Genomic DNA, 13,053 nt, shown 5'->3' with positions numbered 1-13,053 from the left:
CTAGGAGTTGAGACTTCTTTCAAACGAAACTTACCAAATAATTGCTTCATGGGTGGATGATGTAAACCCACCACTGGTTGAAAGCACACTATTATTTCCGACACCACGAAGAGCGGTGCTAACTAAACCATCATGTATCGTTAATGAGGGTATTACAACCGGTGAAATATATACTGCATTAACCAAGGAGACTCAATACAAGGCTTAAAATTAGCTGTTGTCAAAACATGTATTTAGCTTAACTACTTAAACTGACCACCACCTTTTAAGGTGTGAACCTTCCCATGTTGTGCATAGTGAATGCAGTCTCTTTTTTTTGTAATACCTGAAGATGAAATTTTTACAGGTAATTTCTCTAGTGAAAACAGGACATACCAGGGCAGAGTACTGTCTTGTTTTGTTTTTACATTTTATAAATAACCTTGACGAATAAGCGTACTGTTTTAAAATTCACTTCAGGGGCGCCTGGGTGGCTCAGTGGGTTGAGCCGCTGCCTTCGGCTCAGGTCATGATCCCAGGTCCTGGGTTCGAGCCCCACATCGGGCTTTCTGCTCAGCAGGGAGCCTGCTTCCTCCTCTCTCTCTGCCTGCCTCTCTGCTTACTTGTGATTTCTGTCAAATAAATAAATAAAAATCTTAAAAAAAATAAAATAAAATAAAATTCACTTCAAAAATTTGCTGGTGAGGAAGGCAAGGGGCATGTTCCTGGCTTCTTGAACAGTAATATGTCACTCAAGAACTTGAAGGGACTAAAGGTTTGCAGGGCAGCCTTGAAAAGTTCATACCAAATGTGGTCTGCAGTCATTTTTTGTCCACACCTTCCTGTGTGTTAAGACTTGTGTTACCTGTAAGGCTCCAAATACTCTTGAGTTCACCATATTTCCACTACTCTTTGGTATTCTTACTACCAAAGTCCTGAACTTATGTTAGGTCTTCTGTATATCAAGTTCTTGGGTCCTGCCTTGCCTCTCCCCACTTTTCACCTACAAAGGTTTCTGGGCCTAGAATTGAACTATTAGTTTTCAAACTTTTAGTGAAGCACCAATTGCTAAAACCAGTGTTTGCTTACTATTGTTTAGACTCAAGTTGAATGAAGAAATGTCAGAAGAAAGCATCTTACTATGGCCCTCAAAGCTGTGACAGGTTATCTTTAAGATTAAAATTTTATACCTTGAACAATGTAATTTAACAGAAAAAAGCCAAATGACAATTTTAATAGACTTTAAAACAGTGTACAAGTATAAAACACTGGTTTTGTATTTCAAAAGTTGGAGGAAGATATCCAGTCATTAAACAGTCTACAAAACATATGCCAGTAGATTACATAAAAGACTATGTACAATATAAAAAGAGCTGAAAACGGTCTTCACTGTAAAAATAATTTAAAACAAATTTTTCAATTTAAAATATCATCTATAGCACAAACACACATCATGCAAATGGAAAACTAAATAAACTGCATTCTTTAGTGTAGCCAAATAATTCAGATTGAAACATCTTTTAGGTAGGGAAGTGGCCATTCAACAAAATTTTTCTCTCTGGCAGTAATGGTCCTAGCTGGGTGTTTAAAGAACAGCTATATTTCAAACCCTTTTTAAAAACTGTAATAAATACTAAAGCAACATAGGAATACTTTATAATCTGGGAGTAATGTGGGGTAAAGGTCTGGAAAATAAATTGCTCAGTGCAATTTTATAAAGTATGAACTTTTTTTGGAAAAGCTAAGAAGCTTCTGCAGCTGGGAAAGTTTGATCTGTCGTTTTAAGGCAGGCTAAGCTTTTAAATAAAGGTGTTATAGAAACTAATTTCATTCATTAAAATCTATTCTGCTATTGCAAGTTACATCATGTTGATCTCTGCAATACTCGGCTAGCAGTTTGGTGTCTATTACACCAAATCCTCCCAACAGGAGACATGCACTTACTGGTTGAGTTATAATTAACATCTTGGTACTCTGGAACCGTAATCAGGGGCCTGTTGCTCCCCTCATTAATGGAAAAGAAATGCAGCGGTCCAAAATGTTACACTCTGCTCAGATGAAGTACCATTATTATAGATTCATAAAGGCTTTGCATACTCACATCTTGGCAGTTTAATACTTGTGGGAAAGAACTGATGCAGGTTTTGCCACAGGGACAGGTATTTAAACAAGGGCAAATATTCTTGAATTGAAGGGTACCCAGGCAGGCACTATTGTTTCTAAAGCAATTGAAAACACTTCCAAAGCATTTATTTTTTTCAGGTTAGTTTTAGGAGCCAATATAGACATTTTCTACATGTCCACAGGAAGTACAAAAGCCATCTTCATTTCAACAATACAATACTCCTGAAACTCTTAGCACCAAGTCTTACTTTAAAAAGCAAAGACAACAGAGTGCTCTCCCACATAATGTTGACTTCCTTCTACACACTGCATGTCATGAGATTTTTAAAAAGTTATTAGCTGCCACAAGTTTTGGAAAATGCCAGTGTTTAAAAATAGGTAATTGTGCTAATAAAGAATCAAAAGTTTAGCAGAACAGACATTTAAGGAGTTCAAACCATTCAATGTTATAAAGAAAAGTGTGAAAATACCGTTCTTTGGTCTAGATAAGCTGTTCCCTTTAATTTAACATTCCAATGGCTTTTGAAAACTTTAAAATGTTGAAACTCACTAGGCAAGAACAAAATTATATATACATATGGATTTATCATACAAATGAACCTTTAAAAGAAAGTTTTGACCAACAGGTGATTAAGATACTCAGTACCCTTCTTTTAAAAAAAGTTAGTGTTGAGTGTACAAGTACAGAAATAAGAAGTTAAAAATTACCCATGAAAAAAACAATCCATTTTACCAGTCTATAAATATTACACCTTTCTGGTTTCCTTGCTCTGTTGAATTCACAAGTAAACATTCATTTTGACATGCTAAAGTTCCTAATGCTGGTGGAACAATTCCTGTACCTGGACAATTATTACATTATGATTTGTTTGATGGATAGTTAATGTCTGCTGCTTCCTGTTTCATGGATATAGCTTCACTGACTGCCTCTTGATCACCTCCACCAATTCCAAATCCAGTTCCTCCAGCTCTGTCATTAACATCAGCTTCATCTTCCAAACCATTGTAAAATTCTTCAATTTCACTTTCATCCTCCAAGTGTTCTTCTAAACTTGGACTCTGACATGTTCCACTATCACTGTTACTGCCACAAGAACTAGAGGATAAGATGTCATCTTCAGAGTCTGAATATACCTCAGCGCCATGAAAAATATAACGATTTGGTGGTAAGAACAGATACTGGTTACCTGAAATACAGTAATAAAAGAGAAATAAGTTATTCCCAGTTTTCTAAGACTAATTTGGTCTGATTATAGATTCCAGCTCTGCCTTTTACATGAGTATCCATACTAGAGGCTATTACTATAGTGTTCTTCAAAAACTAAGCACTCACTCCTGGCTGCAAATCTTAGTTCTGTTTTGCATATTTGGGCAGTCAATCTCTCTGCCTCCATTTCCTCATCTGGAAAATTAATTTTAACAACTCTATCAACTAAGTATGAATAACTATACAGAACCATGTTCAAAAAAGGTTATTTAATCAACTCCTCTGAACAGAATTCATGACATGAAATATTCAGGCCTGCCTACATTACTCAGTTCGTGTTCATTGAAAAGAACTTCTCTAAAGCACATAGTATGCCTTCAAAGCACCTTCATTATTTTCAAATACCTTTAATTCCATAATGGCCTCACCACCTATTCAAAAGTGTAGTTTGCAGACAATGGCATCATCTGAGAGTTTTTAGAAGTTTAGATTCTCAGGCCCCACCACCCACATACTGAATCAATCTATTTTTACCTAAGTCCTAGACAAAGTATGAGAAACACTGATCTAGCATTGGACGTTAACCTTTCTTTTCCAACCTCCTCCCAAATTCGTATTCATAGTTTAAGATGTGACCTGTGATTGTGATGGTGAGGACAATTCCTCTCTCCCCTAAGTTATGGGTTCCAGGTTAATAGCACCCCTTGGTGTGAACTTGAAAATTTTTTTTAAGATTTTATTTGGGGTGCTTGGGGGGGGGGCCTCAGTGGATTGGGCCTTTGCCTTTGGCTCAGTTTGTCATCTCAGGGTCCTGGGATCAAGCCCGGCCATCAGGCTTTCTGCTCAACAGGGAGCCTGCTTCCCCATCTCTCTCTGCCTGCCTCTCTGCCTAACTTGTAATCTGTCAAATAAATTTTTTAAAAAATTTATTTGACAGATCGCAAGTAGGCAGAGAGGGGGAAGCAGGCTCCCCGCCCAGCAGAGAACTTGATACAGTACTCGATCCCAGGACCCTGAGATCATGACCTGAGCCGAAGACAGGCTTAACCCACTCAGCGACCCAGATGCCCTGGGAACTTGAAATTTCAATGATGAAATAAATTTTCTGCCTTTGAATTCATAAAAAACAAGTAACTTTTAACTTAAGCCTGTTTATATACATAATAAATGTCATTATTTATTGCACCATATCCCAGACTGATTCACAAAAGCCTGGCTACGAACATAGTTGCTCTGGAGTGACACGCCATCTGCGAAGCGTATCTAGGTTTCTCTTCTAAATGGCTTTCAAACTTTATACCCTATCACAATGAGGTTTTCACTCTGAAACAACCTAATTTGTGCATTACAATTCTGATGTGAACCCACAAAACTGATTTCACATTCCACTAGTAGATCACAAACTGCAGCGTGAAAACCATGTTATTTCCTTCTATTTTGGGAGAACACATAGTATTCTTCAGTTTTCTAAGCTACTCAGTATATCAATTTCCATGACTGGAAGAGGGAGTACCTGTATTCCGGCTGCTAACAGAAAAGCCCACCTGCTACTTCTTAGTATCTCTTGTAAGGGGCCCCAGTACATGGCATTTGTTCATTTTACTAAAACAGTTTTTGTCTGTGCTTCTAAAAAATGCTTCATTCTGTGTTAGCGTCCCAATGAACACAATAATCTACTATTTCTCAGCCCAAGAATCCTGTACCTGTTTGGTTTTTGGCTCTTCTTGGGAACCATCAAGACAGACTTAAAGTTTGCCTCATATATGCTCCCATATTCGTTCTCCTTTACAACCCTGATATCTCACCAACAGAAATCATGATAAACATAAATTAAGACTAGTGTGGTAATTTGTTTTTAACAGATCCAATTTTACACCTTACATCAGGTATCTTTTAAAATTTATCTCACAATGCTGAAATATAGACTATTTTATCCCATCTTTCAGATTAAGAAACAGCTTAAATAACTCTGCCCAGGTAGGTCTGAGACAAATCAGGTCTAATACCAAAGTCTGTTCCTTTAAGGCTTCAATTAGTAGAGAAAAATCTAAAGAATGCTCCAGGTTTAATCTTTGCTTCCTGGGCCCAGCAAAGAGTTTTCTGTTTGACCCAACGGTCAAAAAGATACTCAAATCTACAGCACAAAACTCTTATAAGTAGGCAGACGCTGTGTATAACAGACACCAGTATTTACCTGACTGAATAAAGTTGACTCAATGCCCAATTTGGGGCTTGAACTCACCAGCCTAAGACCAAGAGTCACATGTTCTACCAACTGAGTTAGCCAGGTGTCCCTGAACAGCAATTTTTCTACTTCTGGCTCTTGCCACATTTGCAAACATAAGCATTCTTCTATGCTTTTCCTAGTTTCTCCTGGGAAGATGTTCCCTCTTTTAACTCCCTACTTACTGTCCTAGACCAAAGTCAGAAGTTAGGTTTTTGGAAAGCCTTCTATAACCTAATCCCCTCCAAGTAGCATCTACATTTCTTTTAACTATATACAAACATCAACAAACTGATCACTGTATATCCAGAACTTACTACACAGTGTGCTTGGTATGGAAAATACAAAGTCTTACTCAAATGAACTAAAATTCATTTATGGTAATGATTAGAACAAGTAATATACTGTAAATGAAATGGGACTTAATGTTTTAAAGTTATACAAGATTGGGGTGCCTGGGTGGCTCAGTCGTTAAGCGTCTGCCTTTGGCTTGGGTCATGATCCCAGCATCCTGGATCAAGCCCTGCATTGGGCTCCCTGCTCCCACCACCCCTGCTTGTGTGTTCCTGCTCTGGTTGTCTCTCTTTCGCTGTCAAATGAATAAATAAAACCTTAAAGAAAAAAAAAAGTTATACAAGATTGTTACATTGAAGTTAGAATATATATGTATTTTTACTTTAATTAGGATTTTTCACACTACTACTTGATAAAGAGTTCTTATGTGTCAAAACAGGATAGATGTGTTACGTTTCTATGCACTAATAAAGTAGCAGAAAGGGAAATTAAGCAATCCTACTTAAAACCGCATCAAAGACTTAAAAGATCTAGAAGTAAGTTTAACCAAGGAGGTGAAAGACCTACTATGTTCATGGATTGGAATTAGTATTATTAAAGTATCCACATTATCCAAAACAATCTATGGTTTCAATCCAATTCCTATCAAAACACCAACAGCATTTTTCAGAACTGGAACAAATAAACCTAAAGTGTTTATGGAACCACAAAGACCCCGAAGAGCCAAAGCAACCTTGACAAAGAACAAAACTGGAGGGGATCATGCTCCCTGATTTCAAACTGCACTATGAAGGTATACAGTAATCAAAACAGCACAAATTTAGCACAAAAATAAGACACGAATCTATGGAACAGAACAGAGTGTCCAGAAATAAACCCAGACTTCTATGGTCAATTGATCTGTGACAAGGCAAAAATATGCCATAGGGAAAAGACAGTCTATTCCATCAATGGTATTAGGAAAACTAGACAGCTACACACAGAAATAAACTCAACCACTTTCCCACCCCACATACAAAAATAAACACAAAATGGATTAAAGACCTAAAAGTAATTGGGACTATATCAAACTAAAATTTTACATGTGAAGGAAACCAACAGAATAAAAGGATAACCTTTTATATATGGGATATATCATATGGGATATGATGTATCCCATAAAGGGTTAACATCCAAATTATACAAAGAACTATAACAGCAGCAGAAACACTGGATGAAAAAACCAGCAGAGGTGCTAAATAGGGGCGGCGCCTGGCTAGCTCAGTCCATGGAGAATATGAAGCTTAAGCTCGGAGTTATTAATATGAGCCCCACACTGGGTGAAGGGATTACTTAAAAATAAAAATTAAAAAAAAAAAAAAAAAAAAATGGGTAGAGGCCCCAAACAGACATTTTCCCAAAGACAATATATAGATGGCCAACAGACACGTGAAGATGCTAAACACATCACTAACCATCAGGGAAATACAAACTGAAACCTCAATGAGATCACCTAACACCTGTCAAAATGGCTATTATCAAAAAGACAAGAAAACTGCTGGCACAAATATGAAGAAAAAGGAACCCTCAACAAACCGGGAATGTAAACTGGTGCAGCCACTATGGAACATAGTACAGAGGATCCTTCAAAAGAAATAAACTAGATATAAAAATTTCTACTTCTGAGTATTTTCCTTTAAAAAAGCAAGGATTTCTAATTCTGGGTATTTTCCTTTAAAAAAGCAAAAACACTAATTTGAAAAGATGTATGTACCCCTATATTCACTGCAATACTTACAATAGCCAAGATATAGAAGCAACCTAAATATCCATCAACAGATAAGTGGATTAAGAAAATGTGTTGAATATATACAATGAAATATTACTCAGCCATAAAGAAGAATAAAATCCTGCCATTTGTGACACAGATGGACCTAGAGGGCCTAGAGGGTATAGTGCAAAGTAAAGTATGTCAGAGAAAAGACAAAATGCCATACAGTTTCACTTACATGTGGAACCTAAAAAGCAAGACTCATAAAAACAGAACTGGTGGTTGCCAGAGAAGGGAGGATGGAGTGTCATACTAACTTTGTGTGGTGGCAGTACTACACTTAATCATGGTAAGCATTTCCCAAGGTATATAATCATTATATGAAACACCTGAAATGAATTATTTTGTGTCACCTGATTTCAATTAAAACAAAAAACTGGGTAGATGCTATTCCTAATATTCTGTGGAGAAGGATCAGATGTTTTCTAGATCTGAGACATTACAGCATAGTGATTCAGAGGACAGGCTTTGAGGATAGACCTGCAATCCAAACTGGCTCTTCCATGTCCTAACTGTTACCTTGCACAGGGTCCTTACACCTCTGTAGTCCTCAGTTTCCCCACCAACAGCAGAGAAATAGCAATAGTTCCTGCCTCATGATATTAAAATCAAATAATGTATATAAATAAAGCAGCTGCCCTTTGGTAACCACCCAAATCTGAGTCATCTGTTCTACCAGCTAAAGCTCACCAGACAATGGCAGAGTACAATTTATTTTCTAATTTTCTTCTCAATTCAATGCTTACCTTCTCATTCCCTGGAGGAACACAAGATACAGAGAACACTTTAATACACTATCTTCCCCTACTGTAAGATACCACTGTTTAAACCTTTTTCTAGGTTAAATTCTCAACTTTACAGTTTCTCTAAACACAACTGTTATATCCAGCTGCATAAAGCTACCCCTCTATCAACTAACCTGCCAAAATTGCTTATTTCTTGCAAATATTTTGTTAAAATAATTACACCTTCAAAATGGTAAAATAATTATACCTCCAACAGCATTTCCTTACCATCAAGCCGTTTGCTAATCTGCTCCTTTGCAAGTCTAGCTGGCCAGCACTTCCTCACTGAGTCAGCAACTAAAGTTCTTTCATTTTTCTCCCCAGTATTAGAGCCAACATTCCTCAAATCTGGACTTTCCACCTGTTCAGTAACGCTTTCAATGTTCTTGGTAGAATTCTGTCCTTCCTGTGATTTTTCTTCCATACAATCATTTGACTCGGACACACCAGGATCATCAACATTACTCTTAGATGCTTGGTCTAAAAGTTTAACAATCACTGAAGAATGTGGTGGTGAAGTTCTTTCTGGTGAACTTGAGTCTTCTGAAATATTAAGAGGTGTGGGTGGCATCTCTGACAAATGAGCCAATTCTTTCTGTGTTCGTGGAGGTTTCTCAGTAATTTCTGAAAGCTTTACAGGGTTGCAGCAAAGTTTGGCATATTCACCACCTAACCTATGACATAATTCATTTATTATGACATCACAGTCTCCAAGAAGCTCTACATCAAAATGCAGATGAGGCAAAGGTTCTCTATTTATTAATATCTGAGGCACTTCATGGGGTATGGAACCTAAAAATAAGATGAAAAATGCATTAGAAAAAGGGAAGGGAGCTAATAAAGCCACAATAAAAGCACTATACAAAATCGAACGTGCTCCAATACCAAAAAAGAAACCAGCCACTACTATTTAGCCAAGCCGTCACATTTCCTACCAAGCCATCAAATAAAGAGATGAGCAGTTAAGCATCTTCGTAAAATTCCAGGTCCTGTTTCCCATCACCTGATTACCTCTGAGCAATCAGGCTTTTCTACTGTGTACCTCAATTTCCTTGACTGTATAATGGGGTAGCAGTACTTGCTCACAAGGTTGTAGTCAGAATTCGTCAAGTGCATAGAAGAGCTCTCGGCACATAATGATGGTTACTCTATCAAAACAGCTCCTGATACAATGTGTGGAAATTCATTCAAGTCCATTTTCCACCATTATATACCTGTGTTTTACATTGTTTAAAAATAACTTCTGGGCATCAGCAACACACTATTAATACTGCCCCACAGAAAGCTTTTAAGAATGTCTCTGCTTGGGGCGCCTGGGTGGCTCAGTGGGTTAAGCCGCTGCCTTCGGCTCGGGTCATGATCTCAGGGTCCTGGGATCGAGCCCCGCATCAGGCTCTCTGCTCGGCGGGGAGCCTGCTTCCTTCTCTCTCTCTGACTGCCTCTCTGCCTGCGTGTGATCTCTCTCTGTCAAATAAATAAATAAAATCTTTAAAAAAAAAAAAAGAATGTCTCTGCTTACCTTTAAAGAGAAAAAAATAAAGTCAGGTATTCATTAAATTTTATCCTATATTCTGTCAAAGAATTTCACAGCTATTTTGGGAAGACTGACACTGATAAAGCCATCACATGCAGCTGGAAAAAAATGCAGAATTGTAGAGCTGAACTCCTGTTTCTTCCAACTGTTTTTTCTGGCTTGCCTATATGATTGCTCATATAGAGTTCTAATTTAATTCTCTGATTAAGAGTCTGATATTCTCGGGATGGCCGGGTTGCTCAGTCTGTTAAACATCCTCTTGGTTTCAGCTCAGGTCATGATCTCAGGGTCCTGAGATCAGCCCATGTTCAGGCTCCCCATTCAGTGTGAGAGTCCAGTAGGGATTCTTTTCCTCCTCCATCTCCCTTCCCCCCTGCTCCTCCTCCTGCATGCATGTACTCTAAAATAAATAAATAAAATCCTCTAAAAAAAAAAAAGTTTGGGGGCTTCTAGGGGGCTCAGTTGGTTAAACATCTGCCTTCGGCTAAGGTCATTCCAGGGTCCTGGGATTGAGGCCTGTGTCAGGCACCACTGAGGAGACGTCCATGCATTTGCTCTCTCTCTCTCTCAAATAAATAAGTAATTTTTTAAAATCTTAAAAAAGTTTGATATTCTTTTTCCCTCACCTTTTAGGGCACACCTCATGCTACTGAATTTAGTCACTCTATCTTCCTCTCCCCTTGCTTCCTCATTAGAGGGAGAAGAGAGATAATATGAGAGCACATGTTAAATATTCCTGAGAGTAAAAGGGACTTAAATTATATTTGAGCTTTCTCAAACACACAAAATCCCTTATGGGTAAAGTTAATCCACATACAATGATTATGACAAGGCATGACTGTTACTTTTTTTTTTTTTTTTTGAGAGAGAGGGAATCCCCAGCAAGCACCATACCCAGCAGAGGACCACATGACCCTGACATTAGGACCCCAGTTCGGACACGCAACTCACTGGGTCATTCCCATGCCCCAAGGCATGACTGTTACTCTCATAAAAACAAGACCAATAATATTGAGCCCCCAAATTCTTACATGAGTATATTACACTTCTAGATTACATCTATATCTAACTACACATATGAACTTATTGGAACTAAAATCAACTACATTTGAACGATCAACAACTATAATCAAATTAAGACTAGAAACACATAAAGGACTGTTTCCTAAGTGTATGTAAATTAGCTGAAGTTAACCCCTGTCATAATAGAAACACACTCCACTAAAAAAGCTATTTCCCCTTGTTTTAGTTTTTCCCTTTCCCAAACCCTGCACCAAAAAGATTAACCCATCTCCACAAATATGAACATCACCAAGAAATAAAGTTTGGCTCTTCACCACTCTTTAACCCACAGAGAGAATAAGATCATTAGGGTCCACTGTACAGACCCACAACCTATGGCAATCTGTATAGAAACATGCTGTAAAAATCATCACCAACTTACTTGGAATTAGTGCTACTGGTCTTACTTTCAGGGAAGACCCAATAACAATGAGGAGATCAACTTCATCTTTGTCGTACTTCATGGCTCTATGAAACTGCTCTGGTAAATTTTCACCAAAAAAGACAATCTCTGGTTTCATGATAGCAAGTGGCTCATCTGCTGGGCATCTAGGACAACGAGGAACCACCTACAGGTTCCAGATTTTGGTTGAGACAGGAAAAGGAAAAGCACTCGTTAAAATAATCAACACTTACACACTTCCCAAGAATGCATTTCCAAATTATCAAAGCTGAATCACTATATTGTAGTGAAACTAATATAAATACTATTTTAATTATACCAGAATTAAAATTAAAAACTTAAAGAATAAAATTCCCACATAAAAAAAGTATTTTTCAAACTGAAGTGTAGAAGCATATGAAATAAATAAGCCATGTGTTTAAGTCTGGGGGGGGGGGTTATCAAAGAGGAAAAGCTATGGATAAATAGTAGGGAAAACTGAATACAACCCTCAATGGCAATGTCAACCATCAATGACTTTACCAACATACAATGAAAGACAATGGTGTTATTGTCTAAGTATGTACCTATTGTAATATCCTTGAAGACCTACATTTGATATTTAAGAGTCCACCACAGATTAAGAACAACCAACACACATGACTTAATCCTCTCAAAAAATTTAAGACAAAGATTCCATTTTAATGTGCTCTTCTCCACTCATAATTATGTATGATTAACTATATATGTGGCTAAGCACATAAAATTTCTGTCTGGATGGTTCTTATTCTCTGCCATTATTTTCCCATATTTCTTTTTTGGAGGACAGCGATCATACATGAAATACCTTTTAGAGTAACTTTTTAAATGTTTTAAAGGATTACCAAGAACTAATGAACTAATTTCAAATTCAAAATACGACAGGCACTAAGAAGGGAAAGTAAGAGAAACTCTAATATAGCAACACCTCATGTATGATTTGGGTTTTTATTTTAACTTGGATAATTAACCAATTTCATTTTAGAGACATTATAGAGCAGTGTTTTCAACTTAAGGGATTAAAAGGTTCTTATATATTTATTTCATCAGCATTTCCAATGGTGATATTATCTTCCTGGCATTTTTCTGTACTACACACTTTCAGAAAAAAAGAAAAAAAAATAATGTGGAGGCAAAAAAGGAGAACAAAGATATGCACAATTCCTAAAATATGAGTGATAAATTACCTGATTAAAAATATCTCCTCGTACAGCTTCACAGTCTACTTTGTATTTACAAATCAGGCAAGATGCTGTTGCAAAGGATCCTAAAAACCAATACACACGTGCATTAGTAAATTACATTTCTATTTATTTAAACATACCATAAAGATTATAAAGTCTGACCCCAGAAAAGAGAATTAAGATTCCACAGGGGAATCTCAGGGATGAATAATTAAAATACTTATACATAATAAATATAGACAATCCAATCCTCAATTGAGATGCTGACATAGTAACACTTTCTAAAGCTATTCTTCTCAATTAAAAAACCCAATTTCTCCAGAGCTAAAACTCTAGAGTTGGAAGGCTATAATTGTGTTACCTTAGCTTAATTAACAGTTATACATTAAAAACAAGGTTTTTTGTTTTTGTTTTTTAAAGATTTTATTC

General features: G+C 37.1%; 1 protein-coding gene across 2 annotated transcripts in view; it reads right to left on the bottom strand.

Annotated features, from left to right (window-relative positions):
* Window positions 1–1,183: 1,183 nt before the first annotated feature.
* The window catches only part of SIRT1 (sirtuin 1), a 29,315-nt gene continuing 17,445 nt past the window's right edge, over window positions 1,184–13,053 (bottom strand). For both annotated transcript variants that reach the window (XM_047702511.1, XM_047702512.1), the window contains 4 exons: window positions 12,628–12,707; window positions 11,402–11,588; window positions 8,652–9,215; window positions 1,184–3,290 (listed from right to left, as the gene is read on the bottom strand). In XM_047702511.1, the coding sequence (XP_047558467.1) occupies window positions 2,962–3,290; window positions 8,652–9,215; window positions 11,402–11,588; window positions 12,628–12,707 (1,160 nt within the window). In that variant the 3' untranslated portion in view covers window positions 1,184–2,961. The remainder of the gene's footprint in view (window positions 3,291–8,651; window positions 9,216–11,401; window positions 11,589–12,627; window positions 12,708–13,053) is intronic.

This window comes from Lutra lutra, chromosome 14, assembly GCF_902655055.1.
Source record: "Lutra lutra chromosome 14, mLutLut1.2, whole genome shotgun sequence".
Lineage (NCBI taxonomy): Eukaryota > Metazoa > Chordata > Mammalia > Carnivora > Mustelidae > Lutra > Lutra lutra.
The sequence above is the reverse complement of the archived record's forward strand: the minus strand, read 5'-3'. Positions and strand labels throughout refer to the sequence as shown.